At 38.5% G+C, this 22441-nt stretch overlaps 1 protein-coding gene across 7 annotated transcripts in view; it reads right to left on the bottom strand.

The window, feature by feature from the left end:
• The window catches only part of ENTREP2 (endosomal transmembrane epsin interactor 2), a 443586-nt gene that overhangs the window by 162789 nt on the left and 258356 nt on the right, over positions 1–22441 (bottom strand). For 3 of the 7 annotated variants that reach the window (XM_072737076.1, XM_072737072.1, XM_072737074.1), the window contains one exon: positions 15445–15477. The exons of the other annotated variants lie outside the window; for them this stretch is intronic. In XM_072737076.1, coding sequence (XP_072593177.1) covers positions 15445–15477 — 33 coding nt within the window. The remainder of the gene's footprint in view (positions 1–15444; positions 15478–22441) is intronic. 7 annotated transcript variants of the gene reach the window in all.

Here is a 22441-nt window from a genome sequence, read left to right on the forward strand (position 1 = left end):
AAAATATCATGAGGGACGCCTGGGTGGGTCAGTGGTTGAGCATCTGCCTTCAGCCTAGGCCGTGATCCCGGAGTCCTAGGATTGAGTCCCACATCGGGCTTCCTGTATGGAGACTGCTTCTCCCTCTGCCTATGTCTCTGTCTCTCTCTCAGTCTCTCTCTCTCATGAATAAATAAATAAAATCTTAAAAAAAAAAAAAAAGAAAAGAAAATATCATGAGAAGGGGCACATGGGTGACTCAGTGGTTGAGTCTGCCTTTGGTTCAGGTCATGATCCTGGGGACTTGGGATCAAGTCTGCATTGGGCTCCCTGCAGGGAGTCTGCTTTTCCCTCTGCTTATGTCTCTTCCTCTCTTTGTCTCTCTCATGAATAAATAAATAAAATCTTAAAAAAAAGAAAATATGAGAAGAATCTCTATCTATCTAAAGGATACACTGTTTATCATACAGTAATAAATAAGCCAACGAATAGGTCTAAAGCTGGAGCTCATCTGGTTTTTTTGCAGCAGAAATCTGTTTTTATTAAAATTATACTTCAAAATTTGTTGCCATAATGTATGTAATTATACTTAGTCAGAAAACAAAACAAAAGACAAATACTATTATTTGTTCCAGGTTGTACATAATCATTCTTCTACATGATACCATGATTCATATTGTCCAGCCTTGACTTGATCACCATGCTAAGAAATCATTACTTTCTTAAAATGAATTTAATATTCAAAACATAAAACTTATCTCCTCTCTGTGTTCTGTCCAGGAATCCCAGTCTCTGCCCTGCCCATTCTCACTTTGTACTTTTATGGTTAGTTAGTTACAATTGTTTTTTTTTTTCTTAAATGTAGTTCATTTTCTTTTTAAAAATTAATTATAGGGGCACCTGGGTGGCTCACTTGGTTAAGCATCCGCCTTTAGCTCAGGTCATGATCCTGGGTTCCTGGGATTGAGTCCTGCATTGGGCTCCCTGCTCAGTGGGGAGTCTGCTTCTCCCTCTGCCCTTCCCTATTCATGCTCTCTCTCTCTCTCTCTCTCTCTCAAACAAATAAATAAAATATTTTTAAAAATTAATTCTAATTTTATTAATTCAACCCTCTTTTTATTTATTTTTTTTTTATTTATTTTTTTTTAATTCAACCCTCTTTTTAAAGCTATGTCCATTTAGGCATATTTTCTTAATTTAAGAATGCCCAAGATTCACCTAAAAAAACTCTCTGAGGCTCTAGAGTAAAAATAAAAATCTGCTTTGGGTGTACATTAAGCATTTCCATGCACTTGGATTCACTGACTAAAAACAAAAACCAAAAACCATAACTTGTTCAGAACATATAATACAAATCTAAAAATGGAAATAACTACACACAACTATAAACCAAATGAGGAGCAATAATACTAAAACATTTTAACATTAAAAAATGGACCCTTTCTGTCTCCTTTTCAGTGTCTTCCCCAGAGACTGAGAAGAGTCAGGTGAGAAGAGCCCGTATCCCAAAACGTGGGCAAGAGGGTGCAGCTTCTAGGAAGAGGACTGGGTGGGTTCAGGAGTCTCTCAGAGCTTTAGTGTGGAATGTGGGCAAGATGAGTCTAAGTAGAATCGAGTCCTCCCTTCTTCCTCTGTCCCTCCAAGCCAGGTCAGACAGGTGTTCTCCTCCCCAGGCTAACCCAGAATTGGATCAGCTAGGGTGCCTGGGATCAGCCTCCGCTGGGAAAACAAATCGAGGATCCTCAGCAGACAGTTAAGCACCGTAAGAAGCAACTCCTAATGTGATGCCAGACTTTCATAATTATGGAATTTGGAAATAAATGCTGTGTAATTGACCTGGAAGATAAATGATATGTAAACAAATAAACATAAAAATAGGGAACATTCCAAGCAGAGTGTTTCAGAATTGATAAGACTTACAAGTTGCTCAAAAATTCCAAAACCTTTCTTCTTTCTTATAGGAAACACCCAATTTGAACCAACTCCCTCTTCCCATTTTCTGTGAAAGACATTAATATGGTTGGCAGGAAAAAAATGGGAGTAATTATTTTTGGCAAGCAGGATAAGGTTATAAATATGCCCATTCTGAAGCTATTGTAAGAGCTCTTCATTAATTTTTCATTCATTTGAAAATCTAATATAAAGTAGTCTGGCTGATAGACTTAAACTTTATCAAGTTCCAGTAGAATTAATTCCTATTTGCCTTGAGTGCAAGTGAGCTGCACAGGCCCATTAAAACACTAACCTCTGCACTTCTCTGAGCCAGCATCACCATACTTAAAATAGTTGGTAAATGAGGACTTTATATTTCACATTCTAGATGAAAAGAGAGATGAAAAGCTCATCATGATAAAGGAAATATTTGTGCGTGTCTTGCTAATCAAATATGTTCTTAAAAGCCTTTTCTCAATTTTCCAAAAAAAAAAGATTTTTGTTTTTTCATTCTCCTCTTGGGATTTTACTGGAAAAGAAGCCTCCAGCAAATGCTATATTATATCAGATATTTGTAGTGTAAGGATGAAGAGTGGGATCATGTACAAAGTGAACAAGCATCGAAAGTGAAAAAGCACAGAGAAAATGGACATTGGTTTATAGATTAACGATACAAAGCTGGATAAAGATCCCAGGGCTTCCAAAGTCCTGCCCTCCTGGAGAGCTCCAGGGAGCTACAGTTTAATTGATAACCATGGCATCACTGAGTCAAAGGCAACACACAGAGTCACAGACTCAGACAGAAAACTCAGTATAAAAATTTTAAAACTTTGCCCATTTGCTAAAAGCCTGTCAATCTACTGTGGATTTCAGTAACATTACAGGAAAGCAGACAGCGTAGGGAACAAAGGACTCTGAGGAGCTGAAGTTTTTGTTGATGAATACCTTAAGGACATAAGTAAAAGTTTTCTTCTGCCTTAGCAAACAGGAAATCCTGAATGCCATCTAATCTTTATTTGATGCACCAACACCTCTCCATACTTCAAGGAAGTCCCTAAAGATAAGCAATGCTTTTCATGAATTTTGTTAAATGAAATTCCCTTTCTTAAAAAAAATTATAGCAATTATTTATTATTTTAGCAATGAGCACTGCAAAGAAAAACTTCACAAAACCCCTTCTAATGTTTTGAAGCAAAAATATGAATAACATGATTAGAACATTCAAACTGTGCAAAAAAAATACTAAATGAGAAGGTTAAGATCTTCATTGTCATCTAAGTTCTAGGCCCTCTCTCTGATGCTTCCATTATGAACAGCATCTTTTGACTCCTTCCAGAAAACACTGATGATTGTTCTATACATATTCATCTATCCAGAAATTATTTTTTAGATGGATAGAAACAGGGCATACTAAACTGTGTCCTGTACCTTGCTTCTTTCTCATAGTAAGTCTGGGTAAGTTTTACAACAAAACATGGAGTTTTAACTCATTCTTCCCAATAGTCACAGCATAATATCTCACTTACGCCCTTTTTACCTGGTGATTCCATGCCTCATCTTCATCCATCCATCCATCCGTCCATCCATCCACCCATCCATCCAACAATCCATCCATCCATCCTTGCATGTGGTCAACAGATATTTTTTGAATGCCTTATAGGCCAGATTGTAGTCTAGACTCAGAGAACAGAGCAGTAAACAAAACAGACAAAATATATCTACCCTCATGAAGCTTACATTCTGGTGAGAAAGGATGAAAAAGAATAAAAGTATAGTTAAGTAAATTAATTATTATCAGAAGGTGATAAGCAAAGCTACAAAGGTAACTAGTGTTAGAAGGTACTGGAAGGGGATTCTCACTTTACAGGAGTCCAGGGAAAGCCTCAAAGAGAAGGCAACTGACAAATGGTGATTGTCGTAACCTGGTGGATATCTGAGTGAAGAGGGCTCTGGCAGAAGTGTAAAGCCTGTGAGGCAGGAGCCTGCCTGGTGTGTTGAAGGAACAGCCAAGAAGCCAGTGGCTGCAGCCCAATGGTACTGGAGATGAGTGGTAGGAGGTGATGCTGAAGAGGTAGCACAGCCCTCTAGCTATTGATTCTTCCCAGCAGAGGCCTAGACATCACAAAGCAGAGACAAGCTAACCCTACTCTGTGCCCTGAGGATTCTTGACCCACAGAACCCATGAGCAGAGGCAAGTGGTTTTCCTGTTAAGGCTGGAAGAGTTTATGTGTACCAGTAAGTAGTAGCCAAGACACCTCTACCAAATATGCTAACTTTTATCATGAATATTTGCTGAAGCTCATCACATAATTTCCTTCATCTTTTAAGGAATAAAAAAAAATTTCTTCAATCTGTCCTGGGTGTAAATCAAGTTTGCAGTCCTGCATCCAACATTTCATGATCACAATGTGCCATCCTTTTTATGTATCTCTAAGAATTTGTTTCCATGGTTATTTCTTCTCCTTTGATTTTTTCCCCTTGATTGTAGAGACGTGTTTATTAAAATTTTTAAAGGATTTTGACATCTATATTCAAGAGGGAAATGGTCCTGTAATTTTCCTTTATCGTAAAGCCTTTGTTAGGTTTGGTACTAAGGTCATGCTACCTTCATAAATGGGAAATAATCTTCTTTTCTATTCTCTGGAAGAGTTTGTGTACAACTGACCCAATTTCATCCTTGTGTGTTCAGCAGAATTCACCAGTAAAGTCATCTGGGCCTTAAGTTTTCTTCCAGGGAAGGTATTTAATTATGGATTCAGTTTTTTAACAGTTAATTCAAATTTTGTATTTCTTCTCGTGTCAGTGTTGGTAGGTTGTATTTTTCTTTTTTTAGGTTGTATTTTTCTAAGCATTCCTCATTTTTTCTAAATTTTCAAATGTATTGTGATAAATTTGTTGACAGTATCCTCTCATTGTCTTTATAATGTCTGTAGGATCATAAGTGATATCCCCTTTTATTTTTAAGGGTTTTATTTATTTATTCATGAGAGACACACACAGAGAGAGGCAGAGACACACACACAGGCAGAGGGAGAAGCAGGCTCCGTGCAGGGAGCCTGACGTGGGACTCGATCCTGGGTCTCCAAAATCAGGCCCTGGGCTGAAGGAGGCGCTAAACCGCTGAGCCACCCAGGCTGTCCCTATACTTTTTATTGTATGTTGAAATTTTATTTTGTTCCCTTCTATGCTTATAATTACTATTTCTTCCTTACTAAATTTCCATTTAATTTGCAGTTGTTTTTCTAAATTCTTGAGAGGAATACTTAGGTCATTATTTGTAGCTCTGCTTCTTCTCTAATATATGCTTCCAAAGCTATATATTCCCTCTAAACAGAGCATTACCTCTATCTCCTTAGTTCTGCTTGGCTATTCAGTTCAAAATATTTCTGAACACTGATTATGATTTCTTCTTTGATCCATAGGCTATTCAGAAGTATAGTACTTAATTTCCAAACATACACATCTTTTCTACTTATCTTTTTGATATATAGTTCTAGTTCAATTATACTATTCTCAGAGACCATGTTCTTGGTGTTTCTAACCTTTGATACATGGTAAAGCTTGCTTTATTGCCCTGTGTATGGCTGATTTTTATAAATATTCTACATGTTCAGGAACCGTGTATACTCTGCTGCTGCATTCTTTTATTGTTTCAACACTGAATGTGAATACTAAGACACTACAGTTTAGTCTGTTCATTTTAAAGACTGTTATGTCTTTAGTTTTGGGTTAATTCATTTATGCATCAATAGTAAAGAGGATAGGACAATGCATTGGGGGAGGGGTCACAAAAGATTTCCAGGAGATGGCAACTGGGCAGTGATTTGCTCGCCATCAATGACATTATAGCAAATGTCCTTCTCTGTATCGCTTTTCCAACCTCTTTGACACACTCTGTTCAACCTCACCTCTCTAGCCTCCTGTCCTTATTCTTCTTCCCCTCCAATTTCCCTCTCTCTCTCTCTCTCTCTCTCTCTCTCTCTCTCTCTCCTTTTCTCTTCCCAATCAGATACCAATGAGAACTGTATAAACCACTCTGGATCTTTTGTAAGAAGGAAACACCTTTGATGACTACATATTACCTTCTCTAAGAAATATTCACTTCCATACTGCAGATTTATATGTGATATACAGATCCTCCCTCCCTCCTCCCAATCCTCCTAAAATGTATACTCATTTGGGGCCCATTGTGGATGGGCACCTCAGGATTTCAAATGAACTCTTTAGGAAATAGCTATTTATAGCTTAGGAAACTTTTAAAATAAACTACAATATAAAAACAGTGATTCTAAATAGTCTAATTGATATACTTGGTTTTTACTGATGAACAGAACTAAAAGAATGGATCCACAGCCCTTAGAGTCTTGCCGAGAAGAAAATTTGCTAACAGAAACAGGTTGAACAGCTGAAAAGTAAAGCCTATTTGTACAACTTTTTTTTAAAAAGATTTTATTTATTTATTTGAGAGAGAGATCACAAGCAGGGTGGAAGGGCAGAGGGAGAAGCACCCTTCCCACTGAGCAGGGAGCCTGAACATGGCACTTGAACCCAGGACCCTGGGATCATGACCTGAGCCAAAGGCAGATGCTTAACTGACTGAGCCACCAGATGCCCCATATTTGTCCCACTTTTCAGAAATTTTGCATTTTGAGATTTTGGTAAAATTGTTTATAGAATTTTCCATTCTACTTAGAACTCTTTTGGCCTCAGTTCTTCATCAAGTAGGCCTCTCCATGGGCTGTTTGGGTGTCCTCATGACATAGCAGCAGGATTCATCTGGAGGACTCTCTCACCAAGAGAGCAATAGTTATAAAAGACAGGATGTAGTTTAAGTGATAATCACATTTTCAATTTGTTTATTTACTCCTACCACTCATATAAATAAAGCATTTTAATTGCCAAAAAATACCTATTATGTCTTCTTGTCTCTTTTAATTTCAGTCTTCCCTCTTCATGTTATGTGTTGAAGGATCGTAGGCATTTCCCCTGTAGTACCTGTATGCATTTACTGATTATCTCTACTTCTGGTGCAGTTCAAAATCTTCACTTCTCACATGTATGTCTTGTAAATAAGTGACAACAACAAAAATTAAGCAATAGGCTTTAGGGGTTTGATTGGACTCAGGTTCTTTCTTTTTGGTAAGATGATAGGTCATAGTGTGTTCATTCACAACATGGCATGCCAAGTCTAGGTGCCAATGCCTGGATGCATTACTACAGTGGATGTTGCAAAGTGATGATATTCTAATTATATTATTTCTTCCTCATTTATAAGTCTGAATTCTTTCATATGGAGATGGAACCACTTCTCTACTATGATTAAATCCTTCCCTTTATTTAGTCTTCAAAAAAATGCTATTTTTTTGGGAGTAGCAAGTCATTTTTTTGGTAAAGATCATTATGAACTTATAGACCAAAACATATTTAATGTGTTTCACTCCTCTGCAATTTTATTCTTTTTGATATACATATTGTCCTTATTTGGACCAGTAAAAACTTTCTGGTTGTCTTTTGTCAATGTCTTGGGTCATTTTGATTGTCTGAAACTTATTCTCTAATGAATTAATCTAGTAATTTTTGATTGTATGCTAGAAATTGTGGATGTGACACTGTCAAGAATCTGGATTTTAGTTTCCTTTTTCAGAGAGTGCTGAATTTTGTTCTAGTCGGTAGTTGATTTATTGATGGATCAGCTCAATCCTTCTGAGCTTGTTTTTAAGATTATGACGGATCTAGAGCAGAGATTGGCAAACTTTTCTTCTATAGTAAATATTTTACACATGTATGTTCTCTTTTGTATATATTTCTTCAATGTTATTTTAAACACTATAATACTTTACAAATGTGAAAATCATTCTTAGCTCATGGGCTGTATAAAAGGGCAAAAGACCATATTTCGCTCATGAACCACAGATTGCCAACCCATGGTCTAGAGTAGCCCTTTCTCTAGAGCTTTGGTAGATCTACTCTGAAGTCATGGCCTTTCTAGGCTGTGAGCTCAGTGCCGATGCTGTTCAACGATGTTTGTCCATGGTTGAAACTCCTTGTTTTATCATGCAACTTCTAGAATCTGTTTAGCTCATAGCCCTCCAACAGTTCTTCCCTGGCAGGCCTTGCAGAATCTCATCTTGCATATGCACAGCTTAATTATTTGGCTAAGTAACTGGGGAACTCTTATGAAGACTTCTGGAGCTCCTTCTCTGTACAGCTCCCTTCTCTCCAATATGCTGCCCTCCAAACTCAGGTTAGTAGCTCTACTCTACGTCCCCCAAACTCAGTGAGACAACTGTGTTCTGCTTAGGCTCCATCTCTTTACATTGTAGTATGGAAAGTGGTATCTGGAGCAGAAAACTAGGATGACTGTAGAACTCATTTATAAATTTCTCCTTTCTGAAGAATTGTAATTTCGTAGTACTTATTATCTAATATCAGAAAACAGTTGCCTCATTTTTTTTTTTTTTTTTTTTTTATCCATTGTAATTATTTGTAGTGGGAGGGCTAATTCAGTACCGGTTATGCTGTCATGATGGGAAGCAGAATTCTCTGAGTAGATTTTTCAAATAATGAGCTCTTTAAATTTTTGATAGTCTTATTTGTGAGAAATATACAGGTAGATGATAAAAAAATTTAAAAACAATATTTTCCATACAAAATGAAATTATACTTAAAAAATTGAATACTGCTTTTTTTCTTGATAAATGTAATACAGAAATGTCTCTTAATAATGCAAATGGATTTCAAATCTTTTCAGAATTATTCATATTTCCACATGATCATGGTACTGTAATTTGCAGAATGTGCTTGCCCCGTGGGCATATTTCCCCTATGGTTAGCATAGATAGCCCTGAAAGGACACATAAGCTCAAATAGCCAGAAGTATCTGGTATAGATGAAGACATAATTTTGATACTACCAACTATAGCTACTACCCCCATCCAGGAGCTCAGCCTTCCTGCAACCCATGCACCTACAACCTTGGGACAGCTAGAACATAAACTCTTCCATTACTTCCATGGGTCTAGGGCCTTCAATGAACAGCACTGGTTCAGAGTATTGTGATGGTAGATGGAATGCTAGATATTGTTCCCTGCAGAGACCACATAGCATGCACTTTTAGAACCAGCTTCTTTGGAGGACACTTTCAAGTAACCTAAGATATGGGAATGCCACCTCACCACCTGAAGACACCTGTAACCCATTTATGGGTCATCAGTGTTCCAAAGCATACTAACTGAAAAATTTGATCTGATCAATTTTCTACTAATAGGTGTTTTTTGGTTTAAGCCACCCAGTTTGTGGTACTTCAGCAGCCCTAGGAAACTAATACATGCCCCAATCTAGTTATTTTAATTGGTATTAATCACATTTATATGTTATTCTAGATCTAGAAAATTAAAATTATCTAGAAATTGAGATCTATTATTGAGTCTGTCAATTATTTCAGTTTTTAAAAATCATGTTTTATGATTTTCTGTAGAGTTTCAGTGTTTTTATTTGCCTATAGGTTCATAATATTTCTTGTTAATTTTAGGACTAAGTATTTTACAGTTTTGTAAATATTTTTAAAGAAGATCTCTTTTCCCAATATATGTTATAAGGAGTTTGTTCTTTAAATTAAGTATCACTCTGCTTTCTATAGCATTCTCACATTTGTCATTCTGTTGAAATTGTACAGAACCTCTGAGTCACCTTTAATCTTTCTTTTTTTCTTAATCCCATATGCAAACTTTCAGGAGGTTATGCAAATCACCTTAAATCTAATTATTTATCATTAGCCCTACTGCTATCCCCACCTGATTCAATCCACCATCATTTCTGGGTTTTTTTTCTTTTTTTTGTATACTTTTTTACTGGAGTTCAATTTGCCAACATATAACACCCAGTGCTCATCCCGTCAAGTGCCCCCCCTCAGTGCCCGTCATTTCTTATCTGGGTTACACAGAGTTCCCCAGAGAAACTGAACCAACAGGATGTGTGTGTTTGTATATATATTCGGGGGGGGGGGTGCATATGTATACACACACACACACACACACACACAAACACAGAGTGAAGAACAGGGGAGATTGTTTTACAGAACTGGCTCAAACAATTGTGGAGGCTTGGCAAATGCAAAATCTGTTGGGGATAGAGCAGCAAGCTGGAGACTGGAGAAAGAGTTGCAGATCAAGTCCAAAGGCAGTCTGCTCCCAGAATTTTTTCCTGTTCAGGGGAGATCGGTCTTTGTTCTATTAAGGCCTTCAACTCATTGGATGAGGTCCACCACATTATGGAGGGAAATTTGCTTTACTCAAAATCTACCAATTTAAATGTCAGTCTCTCCTAAAAAACACTTTCACAGAAACATCCAGAAAAATGTTTGATCAAATATCTGGGTACCTTTGCCCCAACCAAGTTGACAATTAGCCATCACACTGTTATAGCCTCTTCACTGCTCTTCTTTCTTCCATGCCTCCCCTGCAGCTCATCCCTCCTCAGCAGCCAGAATGATCCTTTAAAAAGTTAAATCAGACCATGTCACTATCTGCTTAACACATTCTAGTGGCTCCCCATTTCACACAGAGTCTTCAACTTACTTAAAGGACCTATACCTTATTTTCTGCTCTTTTCCTCTGACCTCATCTTCTACTCCTCCCTCCCTTGCTCACTTCCCTCTAGTCACAGTGGCCCCCTGGCTGTTGTTAGAACCTGTCACTCCCACTCAGGGCCTTTGCACTAACTATTCCTTCTGCCCCAGATATGGCTAACTCCTTCACTTCCTCATTCCCTCACTTGGCCCAAGTATCATCTGCTCAATGAGTCCTGCTGTTGCCATATTAAAATAGCAACCTCTTGGCACCTGAGTGACCCCGTTGGTTAAACTCTTGATTTCAGCTCAAGTCATGATCTCAGGGTCCTGAGACTGAGCCCCACATTGGGCTCTGTGCTGGGCACGGCTCTTGCTTAAGATTCTTTCTCTCCCTCTGCCCCTATCCCTACCCCTCTGTCTCAAAAAATAAATAAAAATAAATAAAATAAAATAGTAACCTCTTCCTTTATCACTCTCTCAGTCCTCTGCACTACAGTCTACCTATTCCTTTTTCCCTGGCACATATCTTCTAACATACAGCATTACCCTTTGAATTTTATTACTTGACACTTTCATTAGGATATCAGCTTTCTATATGATTTATTCACTGATGTAACTCACATGCTCAGAACAGTGCTAGTAGTTAGAAGGTAAAAAGTAGTTGAATGAATAGATGAATGACTTATAAATGCAAAGACACATTTTTTATTAAAATTCTCTATCAGAGCTTTTGGTTCTAGTTAAGATGGGACAACACATTCCACCTTCACTCTCCAACTGATTACAACTCAAAACCCTGTGCAGAATATACAAAGCAACTATCTTAGGACTCTGAGAACTTAATAAGAGCAGGTCAACTGGGTAAGAAACAGAAATTCAAAGAACCATATGGTGATGGGTTTGCATTTAGTTTTAATTTCTAGCCCTGTTTTTTGGTTTGCACTGAGTTTTAATTTCTAGCCCCCACTGTCCCTGGCTTAGATTCTACTATGTAGAGACACAAAAGTTCCAAGAAAACACTCACTCTACCTTATCAGAGTCCCTTGGAAAGGGGCAATGAGGGGTGACTGTTAGACAAAGTTATTTTGATTCTCCTGACCCCTCCTGAGGACAGCCTTAGTGTGGAAGCTGCAGTGAGGAAGCAGATGCTGGGGTAGTGGGCAGTGGGGAAGGTCGCAATGCTGGCACCCTTGCAGATTCTTCCTTCTAATCCCTTTGCTCTGAGGCAAGCGCAGAAACGGGAAGTACATGAAGATGTGGGAAGGCAAAGGCCTACATTTTATAGTCAGATCACTGAAAAAAGGTGCCCCCAGAAACAAGAGTAAGCTCAAATAGCTGAAACACTTTTGAAAAAGAACAACCTTATAGAGCTCACACAACATGATCTAAAGTCTCACCATAAAGCTACAGTGATCGATACAGTGTGGGACTGCCAAAGGGTAGACACACAGATCAATTGAACAGAACAGAGAGCTCAAACATCCTTTTACACAAATGTGGCCAGCTTGTACTCTGACAAAGGTACAGTGGCAATTCAATGGAGATGGGTAGTCTTTTCCAAAGATGGTGCTGGGAAAATTGGATACCTGAATGTCAAAAGATATAAACTTCAAGGTACATTTCCCATCATACACAAGAACTAACTCAAAATGGATCATACACTTAAATGTAATACATAAAACTAAAAAAAAAAAGGAGGAAATCTTCAGAACATTGGGTTAGGTAAAGATCCTTAGATACAATACCAAAAGCATGATCCCTGAAGGAAAAAATACTGATCAACTGGAAGAGAAATAACCAATAAACTTTTACTCTGGGGAAGGCACTGTTAAAATGAAAAGAGAAGCCATAGATTTGAAGGAAACACTTTCAAATAACGTAACTGACAAAAGATTTACATCCAGAATATGTAATGAACCTCCAAACACCTTCATATAAAAATTTTAAGAAGTTCAGACAGTCATTTCCATGTGAAAAGATATACAGATGACAAATAAGCACATGATAAGATGCTGGACATCACTGGCTATTAGGGAAAATGCAAATGAAAACTGCAATAATATATTACTACATGCACAGTTATTAAAATGGCAGAACAAAGTAAATGGACTAGGCAAGTGTTAGTAAGGATGCAGAGTACCTGGACTGTCCCATATGCTAGAGGGAATGCAAAATGGTACAACCACCCAGAGAAAACAGTTTAGCCATGGCTTACAAATTTGGGCTTACCTCTGCATATGACCCAGGAATCCTACTCCATGTATTTCATTGGAAGATAACCAAAATGTATGTCCATACAAAAACTATAAACAAATATTTATGGAAGCTTCATTCACTATCACCAAAAAGTAGAAATAATGCAGCGTTTCATTGGGCCACAGGATAAAGCAACTGTGTTACATCCATATGAATAAACAGTGTGCAACAATAAAAAGGAACAAAATTATTTATATGTACAACAGCATGGATGAGTCTTAAATGTAAATGAAGCCAGTCTCATGAGAGCACATATTGCATGACTCCACTTAGATCATATTCTGGAAGCAGAAAAGCTATATGGATGGAGAACAGATCATTTGTTTCTGAGGATTAATAGTAGAGTCAAAAATGAACTATAAAGGGGCATCATAAGAGAATATTATTGTGGTGGTGGTGGTTATATTAACCTGTATATATGTTGAAACTCATGGAACTGTATGTCAGAAAAAGGTGGAACTTACTGTAGGTAAATTTTAAAAATATTTTAAATTCTCTGCCATAAATATGAAAATACCTGATAACCCTGAGAAACTTACTCAGGACCCACAATATCTAATAAGCAATCCAGAGCTATATATTATTTGGATAGCACAGTAAGAATACCAATATAACAATATTTTTTCTACTTGTTATATAGCCAGAAGGAAAAAAGTATCTAAATTTCTAGTATTTTAGCTTTTAAAACTAAGCTTTATGATTTTAGCTGTCCTCAGGTATTATGGAAGAGGCATAAACCATCTCAAGGAACTGGCTTGTTGTTCAAGAAAATCAGTGGTTTTATCTAGTGTTCACAATAGAAAACCTCAGGAGTCCCTCTCTCCCAAATTCTCATCTTCAATTCTACTCATCAACTCTACTCATTTTGGAAGAAGGAAGCAAAGGAGAATGAGGACCAGATTTTGTTGCATTAAATAATCTGGGCACGGGGAGTATTTTAGGTAGCATGGTCAGTGATGGCCTTTGTGTAGAGCTGTCACTTGAGCAATAGCCTAAGAGAGGAGAAGGAGAAAGCCATGGTAAGATCATGTGGAAGAGCATGGCAGGGGGAAAACAGCAAACACACAGATCCTAAGGAAGGAAGGCATGTGGGTGTACAAGGAAGAGCAGGAAGGTGAGTGTGGCTTGTGGAGGAGGGTCCAGGAGGTGGGCAAGGGACAAATCATACATGGTCTTGTAGAGCATGATGAGGAGTTGAGATTAATATTCTGAGTGAGACTAGTAGCTGCGAAAGAACTGTGAACTGAGGAGTGATGTGATGTGACTTAGGGTTTTATATGTTCACCAAGGCACCTGTGTGGCTTTACAGACTTAGAAGCCAGAATGGAATTAGGTAGATAGTATTATGGCTGTGTTGGCCTAACAAAGGGTTATAGTGGCTTTGACTAGGGAAGTCATGGTGGAGGTGATGAGAAGGAATGGGATTCTGGGTATACCATGAAGTAAGAGCTAAAATGTCTTGCTGATGGAATTGTAGAGAGAGAAAGAACAGTCAAAGAGTTAAATGCTTGGTCTGGTCAAGAGGGTAAATGGCAGTATCAGTTACTAATGTGGAAAAGAGCTGAAAGAAACAGACGTGAGTGGAAAATGAAGACTCTGCTTTGGACATATTCGATTTGGGATGCCTATCAGACATTCATATAAAGATGGTGACTGGGCAGCTGGATACATGAGTCTGCAGGAGCCCAAGAAAGAGGTTGGACTAGAGGTAGTGTTTAAGGCCATGAGTCTAGCTGAAGTCACAGCAGTGAGAGAACATGGACAGAGAGTAAGACTCAGGACTCTCCCTTTTTCACCCCTCAGGAGAAAAAGTCAGCAGAGAGGCTGAGAGGGGGTAGCCAGTGAAGTAGGGGAGATCTGTGAGACTCTACTGATCTATAAGCCACATGGAAAGTAAGATGAGCCAACAATGACTATTGAATTTGCATTGTGATGATCAAAGGAATCCAGGAACAGTTCCAGAACTGCCAGTGTGGCAGGTACCCCGTAGGTTGCTGTCATAACATGTGTCAGTTCCTTTGAGACTGGGGAGCAGTGCCCAGCCTGGGGCAGGTGGAGTGGGTACAGGCCAGTCATGAGAGACCCAGTATTCAGGATCTTAGCATTCAGCAGGCTGGAAAACCAGAGTCTGTGTGACCAGGAAAATCTCCAAGACCAAGCACAGCCATCTTTAGGGAAAGAGAAGAGGGACAAACATGCTGGGTTTCCCAAATACAGGGCACTGGGATGTAAACAGGTTCACTTGAATATTAAAGGAGATGGTGATACCCTCTGGCTAGAAGATTTAAGACACCAGGACAGTTACATTTACAGAGAAGAAGTATCTTTTTTTTTTTTTAAGGGAAAAGCTAAATATAAGAAGTTTAGAATACCATGTGACAATGTCTTAGTTTTAATTAACTTTCAGAATTCAGCACATTTCTAAAAAGATAGACTTTCCTTTCTAATCACACGGAGCCAGTTTTTTTATACTTGTCTCATATTTTTTTCCCCAAGAGCAAGTTATATCAAGGCACCTACGACCCACAGGGAAAAATTGGCAATATTCTTTTTTAAGTTCATCTGCCAAGAACCCAACTGTTTAAAGCAGCAGTTCTCTCTAGTTTTCTGTAACTAAATGAGAACATTAAATTCTGAATGTATCTCTCTACAAAAGCCATACAGAGCACCCTCTCCTTTCTCTTATATAAAAAATACAGGATGATTACCTGATCCCGTAGAATGAACATCTGAAGAGCCACCTGTGAAGGGAGATTCAAAATGAAATAACACTGTTAAGAGAGTCACTCAAAATAGAGTAGAAAAGAAGTTGAGGAAATAGAGCCTATGCACCTCTTCTGTTTCAATTTCCGGAACACCATGAACTTTTTACTTTAATCAGCTACAACTCCACCACTTCTTGGAACACATCCTTCTACTTTGGACTGAACTAAAGATAATGTAACACCTGTTAGTTTAAACCCTGCCAGCACCAATCTTAATCCTTTCAAAACAAGTTATGTAACTTGGGGGAGTTTGCCTTTATAAACCTGAACTTCTGCTAGCAATTTGGAGGGCACTTTTGATTTCAGTGGACTTTGTGTCTCCAGGATTGTAATCCCCAAAACTCCAAATACCTACTTTGGTTTCTTTATAGCCTCTTTTTCATTGACATGCCTTTTAAAAGTTGACTTAACATTATTCTTCAGCTACCATATAAAATACTCAAAGTCTACTAGAATTTTTAAATAATCTAAGCATACTGATCACTCTCATTACCTTCTATAATAATTACCACTTACAGTAAAAAATTAATAATGTGCTGAGTGGTTTGTAGATCAGCTAGAAACAGATCCTTCTGACTGGTGTTTAGAATTCAGCTGCAAAATTGAATGAAATATAAATACAGCAAAAATACATAAAAAGGAGAAATGAGATTTTAAAAAACAAAAACAACTTCCCTATTGCTAAATATTGAATTGTGTTCTCCCAAAATTCATATGTTGAAGTTCTAACCCCACAATGTGACTGACTCTGGAGATAGGCTTTTAGGAGATCATTAAGGTTAGATAAGTCATAAGGGCAGGGTCTGATAGGGCTGGTGGCCATTATAGGAAAGAGAGAGGGAGATCACTCTTTCTCCATTTGCATACACCAAAGAATGGCCATGTAGGGACACAGCAAGAAGCCATCTACAAGTCAGGAAGCAGAGCCTAACCAGGACTTAGAAAAAATAAATTTCTGTTGTTAAGCCACCAAGTCTATGGTATTTTGTTATGGCAGCCTGAACTAAGATACCTATTAAGAAGATTTGACTTTTATTTTTTTTACATTTTATGTAAAAATGCGGAGTTAAATACTAACTAATAAGTAGTAATGTTTTCACATACTTCTATTATTTTTTCTGGGAAACAAACAGTTGTAAATTAAGTAAATTTCTTCCCCCAAGATTTCCTGGCTATAGATCACTTCTTTTTTTTTTTTTTTTTTTAGATCACTTCTTTCATATACTGTGACCCCAACAATTTCCCCTAACAGGAATATAGACCCTTCTGATGCTTGTTTAAAAGTGTGAGGACTTGCTGAGGTGCCTGGGTAGCACAGCTGGTTAAGTGTCTGACTCCTGGTGTCAGCTGAGATAGTGATCTAAGGGTTGTGAGATGGAGGCCCATTTCTATTGGGTTCCATGCTCAGCACAGATCTGCTTGAGATTCCCTCTCTCTCACACCCTCTCCCCTTCCCACTTGTGCACACTCTCATAAATAAATAAATAAATAAATAAATAAATAAATAAATAAATAAATCTTTTTTTTTTTTTTTTTTTAAGTGTGGGGACTTGTCTTGGCACATGCATTAAAGATGGTAAAGACTGGTCACAGGCAAAAAATAAAAAAAATAAAAAAAATAAAAAATAAAAAGACTGGTCACAGGCAAAGCAGAGAGCTCTTCAAAACTCACTATCAAAAGCTCAATCACTTAACCCCAGGCAGCAGAGCATAATTCAAAGAGCATGGCCTCAGGGGCCATGTGGATCTGAATGTGAATCCAGCTACTGCCCCTTACTAGCTGGGTGACCCTGTGCAATCACCTCATTTCTCTCTGACCGCCTCTTTCTTCAAAGATCAGAGCCCCTTGAAGGTCAGTGGGAAGGGTGAGAGACCAACATTCATAAGCACCCAGAGCAGTTCCTGGCACCTAATAGGAAGCTATTTCTACAGCGATTGAATGACAGTAGAAGAAATACCCTCAGAAGTCATTGAGAGTGGTTAACAGTGACAGTGCCCAGAGTAATTTCTTGAAAAAAATATTCTCAGTTCATATAACATGGTTGCCTGCTCACATGCTGTGGAATTGCCTACACCGTCACAGTAACTGGTTTCCATGCCCTGAGATTCCCTCCTGTATTTTCACACAGAGGCAGCATCGTGCAAAAAAACTTCAGGCTCTGGACTAGGACTCTCCTGGTACAAATTAAGTAAATGTTGCTTGGCTTCTCTGTGCCTCAGTGTCCTTGTCTATAGACATGTTCATACTAATGCCTATCACAAAGGACAACTACAAAGATTAAAACATGATACATGTTGCCCTCAGCGGCCCTCCATAAATGTCTACTGGCTTTGGTGGGTGGCAGAGTGCAAGGAAGAAATGCAGAGCCCCGGAACTCACCTAAATACCCATGTGAGGCAAGACCACAGGCCCCTCTTTCGGTTCCTCGTGAAAGGCACTGGACAAATGTTTTAAGAAATTCACCAGCACAATCAAAAAAAGGGAAGAGGCTACCCGGGTGGCTCAGCGGTTTAGCGCTGCCTTTGGCCCAGGGCATGGTCCTGGAGACCCGGGATGGGGTCCCGCATCAGGCTCCCTGCATGGAGCCTGCTTCTCCCTCTGCCTGTGTCTCTGCCCCTCTGTGTGTGTGTGTGTGTGTGTGTGTGTGTGTGTGTGTGTTCTCATGAATAAATAAATAAAATCCTTAAAAAGGGGGGGGGGGGAAGAAGGTACTACATTATATTTGAGTAGGAAAGGGACCTTGAAGATTGAAACATGGGAAGAAATAGGAGATGCCAGAAGGATTTGATCCCTGCCCCCTCATGGCCTTCAAAGTCTGCATGAAAAAAAACAAAACAAAACAAAACAAATAAACAAAAGTCTGCATGAGCACAGAAGGTAAATCGAGTCCTGAGCATTCTCAGCAACACCTGCAAGTCTGAAGTGACACCAAGAGCACATGAAGCCATCTGAGGTGTGAACATGCTTCATGCTTAGGCACTCCTTGCTTGCTGACTGAAGTTCCCTGGTCTGTCACAGAATTAACTAGCTTTCCCAGGGACTTGGAGACCGCTGGCTTTACGGAGCAAAGGACTAGACCTCCCCATAAGATAAGACCTGACCACATTCAGAAATAGCTCCTGCTGATGCCAGCGGGTCTGGTCAGGTCATGTGGACATACAACTCTCCGCCTGGGCAATTGCTTCTTCGGCACAAAGCTCCCTCTCCCTTCCTCGTGTCCTCCCTCGGAACAGACTCCAGCTTCCCCTACACAGGGAAGACAGCCTTTGTGACATCATTCCACCATCTCCCCATGTTGTTGGCTGCCTGAATATAGCAACCTTTCCTTTCCCACCAATACTTGTCTTTCCAGCATTGACTTTCAAGTGGGGAGCAGCTAAACCTGAGTTCAGAATTGTTTCTCTGCCTGGTAACAATGTGAACTGAGTTGGGGGTAGGTAGCTCTAGGAAATATGGTTTTGTTTTGTTTTTTACTTTTTAAAAAATATTTTATTTATTTATTCATGAAAGGCACACAGAGAGAGGCAGAGACATAGGCAGAGGGAAAAGCAGGCTTCCTGTGGGGAGCCTGACATAAGACTTGATCCCAGGACTCTGGGATCATGACCTGAGCCAAAGGCAGATGCTCAACCACTGAGCCACCCAGGTGCCCCAGAGATATGGTTTTAAAATCCCTTTGGAAAAGCAGCTCACATGGTGTATGTACCTCATGGCTCCAGAAAGGAAGACAGGGCCAAGACTGAGGGGCCGGGCCGATGCTCACAGCAGTGGGACTCACCCAGGCCTCAGCCAAGGAGTCATTTCATGGGGTTTCAGAAGGAAAAGCAGGACTCCAGGGCCTAGGCAAGGGCAGCGCTCAGCCTGCATGGGCCCTCCCCATCATCTCCTGGACGCTTACAAAAAGGCTAGCAGGCAACATCTGTCTCTGACAGGGGACAATAGACTGGGATGAAGGTGATGGAACAGGAGTCACACACATGGGAGCCAAAGAACACAGAGATGGAGGCAATGGCATGGCACATAAGCGAGACAGAGTGTTGGCAGGTGCACATACTAACATCTACCGCTATGACAGGCAAGTCAACAAACAGAGGCAGAAGGATTGCGAAAACAGAGCCAGACAACCAGGAAGAAAACATAAACCAAGAAATAGAAGCTCCCTGCAAGTACTTCGTGGAACTCAAGATCCTAATAAGAATATAAATCCAACACCAGAAGCACTCGAGGTGATAAACGGTTGGAGTATGATTATAGGACACCGGTGACAGAACTAAGGAAACCAATTACAAAGTGAGAATTAAACCCTCACCATGGCACATCCAATAAATAATGTGAAAACAGCAACAGACAGAGTAGACATGAGCGAAAATCAAGGTACTGGTATGGGGGAAGGCGTGAGATCGCCACAGTAACTTCGTGGAGGCAAGTGATACGGGATTAATTACAACAAAGGGGACCTGAATGGTGGCTGGGAGTTTTTTCCCTTAACTCTAGAAACGAAGGTGTCTTACCATGAAGGAGCACAGGGCTGAAGTTTAGAATTAACTTTAATTTTGCTTCAGTGTGTTTTCTATTAATTTCAAATAAAAACAGTTGTTTGAAACACACAGAGTGTTATTTCCTTGTAGCTCGCATCTTCTATCGCTATATGCATGGAGAGATTTCTGAATTTATGGCCACCTAATATAAAAAATAGATCATTTCTGGATGGTAGAATTCTGTTAATTTATTGCTTTTGCTGTTAAACTTTTCTATGTTGCTTAGTTTCTTAGAAATATGCATTATTTTAAAAATATAATTATTTTATTTATTTTTTAAAAAGATTTTATTTATTTATTCCTGAGAGACACAGAGAGAGGGGCAGAGACATAGGCAGAGGGAGAGGCAGGCTCCATGCAGGGAGCCTGATGTGGGACTTGATCCCAGGACCCCAGGATCACAACCTGAGCCAAAGGCAGACACTCAACCACTGAGCCACCCAGGGAACATAATCATTACTTTAAAAGGAAGAAAATCCACTAAACATTCCTTAGATAAACATATATACATATGCATACATATATATATATACATACATAATACACGTGTGAGTATATATATATTTGTTTATATATATACATATATATTGTTTTATATATAGTATATATATATATATTGTTTTAGGCATTGAAGATACAAGTCAGACCAAGACTTTGTCCAGCTACAGGGAAAATCAGGGAAGACTGTAGATTCAGGAAGACAAAGATTAATCCAAATGCAGCTCATTCCAGAAATGCAAGAGTGATTTCACAGTAGGAAATACAATTCCTTGTGTTAATAGAGCCAAGGAGAAAAATCATATGATAATCTCTAGGATACTACAAAGATATGTAAACAACTCAGCATCTGTACATATGAAAAACACTCAAAAAACCTAGAACTGAGGGAGATGATAAAGTCACATCCTACATAATAGAAAACATACAATGTACAACATAATCTCACCTCAAAAGCTAGCCTATGAATATACAGAAGATACTAGTTTTTCTGCTAAAGTCTGCAACAAGAAAAGGGTACCTGCCACGCCCACTACTTTTTAACCTTGAGTTCAAGGGATTAATCAGACAAGAAAAATAAACTGGAGCCATAAAGTTTGGGAAAGAAGAGGTTAAAATATCTTTACTTGCAGAACATGTGATTATATATGTGGAAAACCAAAAGAATTCATGTAAAACAAGCACACAGAAAAAGAAAACTGTGTAAAAAACAAAAACAAAACAGGTACTAAGATAAATACACAAAAATCAATAATGTTCATTCATACCAAAGACAAGAGTCAAAAAATATAATGCAGGAAAAGACCACATTTACAACAGTAAAATAGATAAAGAAATACCATCACTGTCAACTTGATAAGAAATGTCTAAAACTTACATAAAGAAAATTGTAAAACATTCATAAAAGAAAAAAGTAGTTTGAATAAATGAAAAAAAATGCACCAGGTTCTTGGATAAGAAGAGTCAACAGCAGAGATGTCAGTTTTCCCATGGTTAATCTATAAATTTAAAATCATATCAATAAAAACATCTCACCATTGTTTCCTAGAAGCCGGGCATATTGGTTATGTAGTTCATTTGGAAGAACAACCAAGCAAGAATCTCAAAAGAAACCTTAGAAATAAATCAGTGAAGAAGGCTAACCTACCATATATTAAAATATGTTATAAAGCCTCTACTATCAAAACAACATAGTACTGGTGTATGAATTAACAGACCAATGGAATGGAACTAAAATATTCAGAAATAGTCCTGTTTATGGGAATCTAGGGTATAATAAAGGTGTCCTTTCAAACCACTAAGGGTAAAATAGATTTTCTAATAAGTAGTATTGATATAACCAGATATCATATGGAAAAGGGAAAATATATGTTTCACACAAATCAGATCAGGATTAATTCTAAATTGATCAGACATTTAAGTAGAAAAGTAAAGACGGGTGGGGGGAAAGGAGAGAGAGCTTCCATCTAAGTATTAGACAAAAACAGGGAGTTTCTCTATAAGCTACAACTTGAGAAATACTCCCTATTACTCAAAATCCAAAGCAGTAAAGGAAAAGCATATGAAATTTAACTATGTAGAAATTACAATCTTTACATATAAAAAAAACCACCAGAAGTAAATAAAAAAGACAAATGATAAATTAGTATCATAGACAAGGGTTGACATCCCTCACATTAGCAGCTGCAGTATCATGCAGCTGTAAAAAGCATGAGAAATTATCTCTGTACGATGCTATGGACTTATCCCCAAGATATATCATTAAGTTACAAACCAAGAGCTAAGACGGTGTTTCTAGTATGCAAATATACATGCAGGATGTGTAGAGTACACATACATGCTTATAATTTTTAGATGAAAGTATAAGGCAAAAGTCCCTAAGACTGGTTGCCATGGGGCTGGA

This window comes from Vulpes vulpes, chromosome 14 (genome assembly GCF_048418805.1).
Source record: "Vulpes vulpes isolate BD-2025 chromosome 14, VulVul3, whole genome shotgun sequence".
NCBI classification, from domain to species: Eukaryota; Metazoa; Chordata; class Mammalia; order Carnivora; family Canidae; genus Vulpes; species Vulpes vulpes.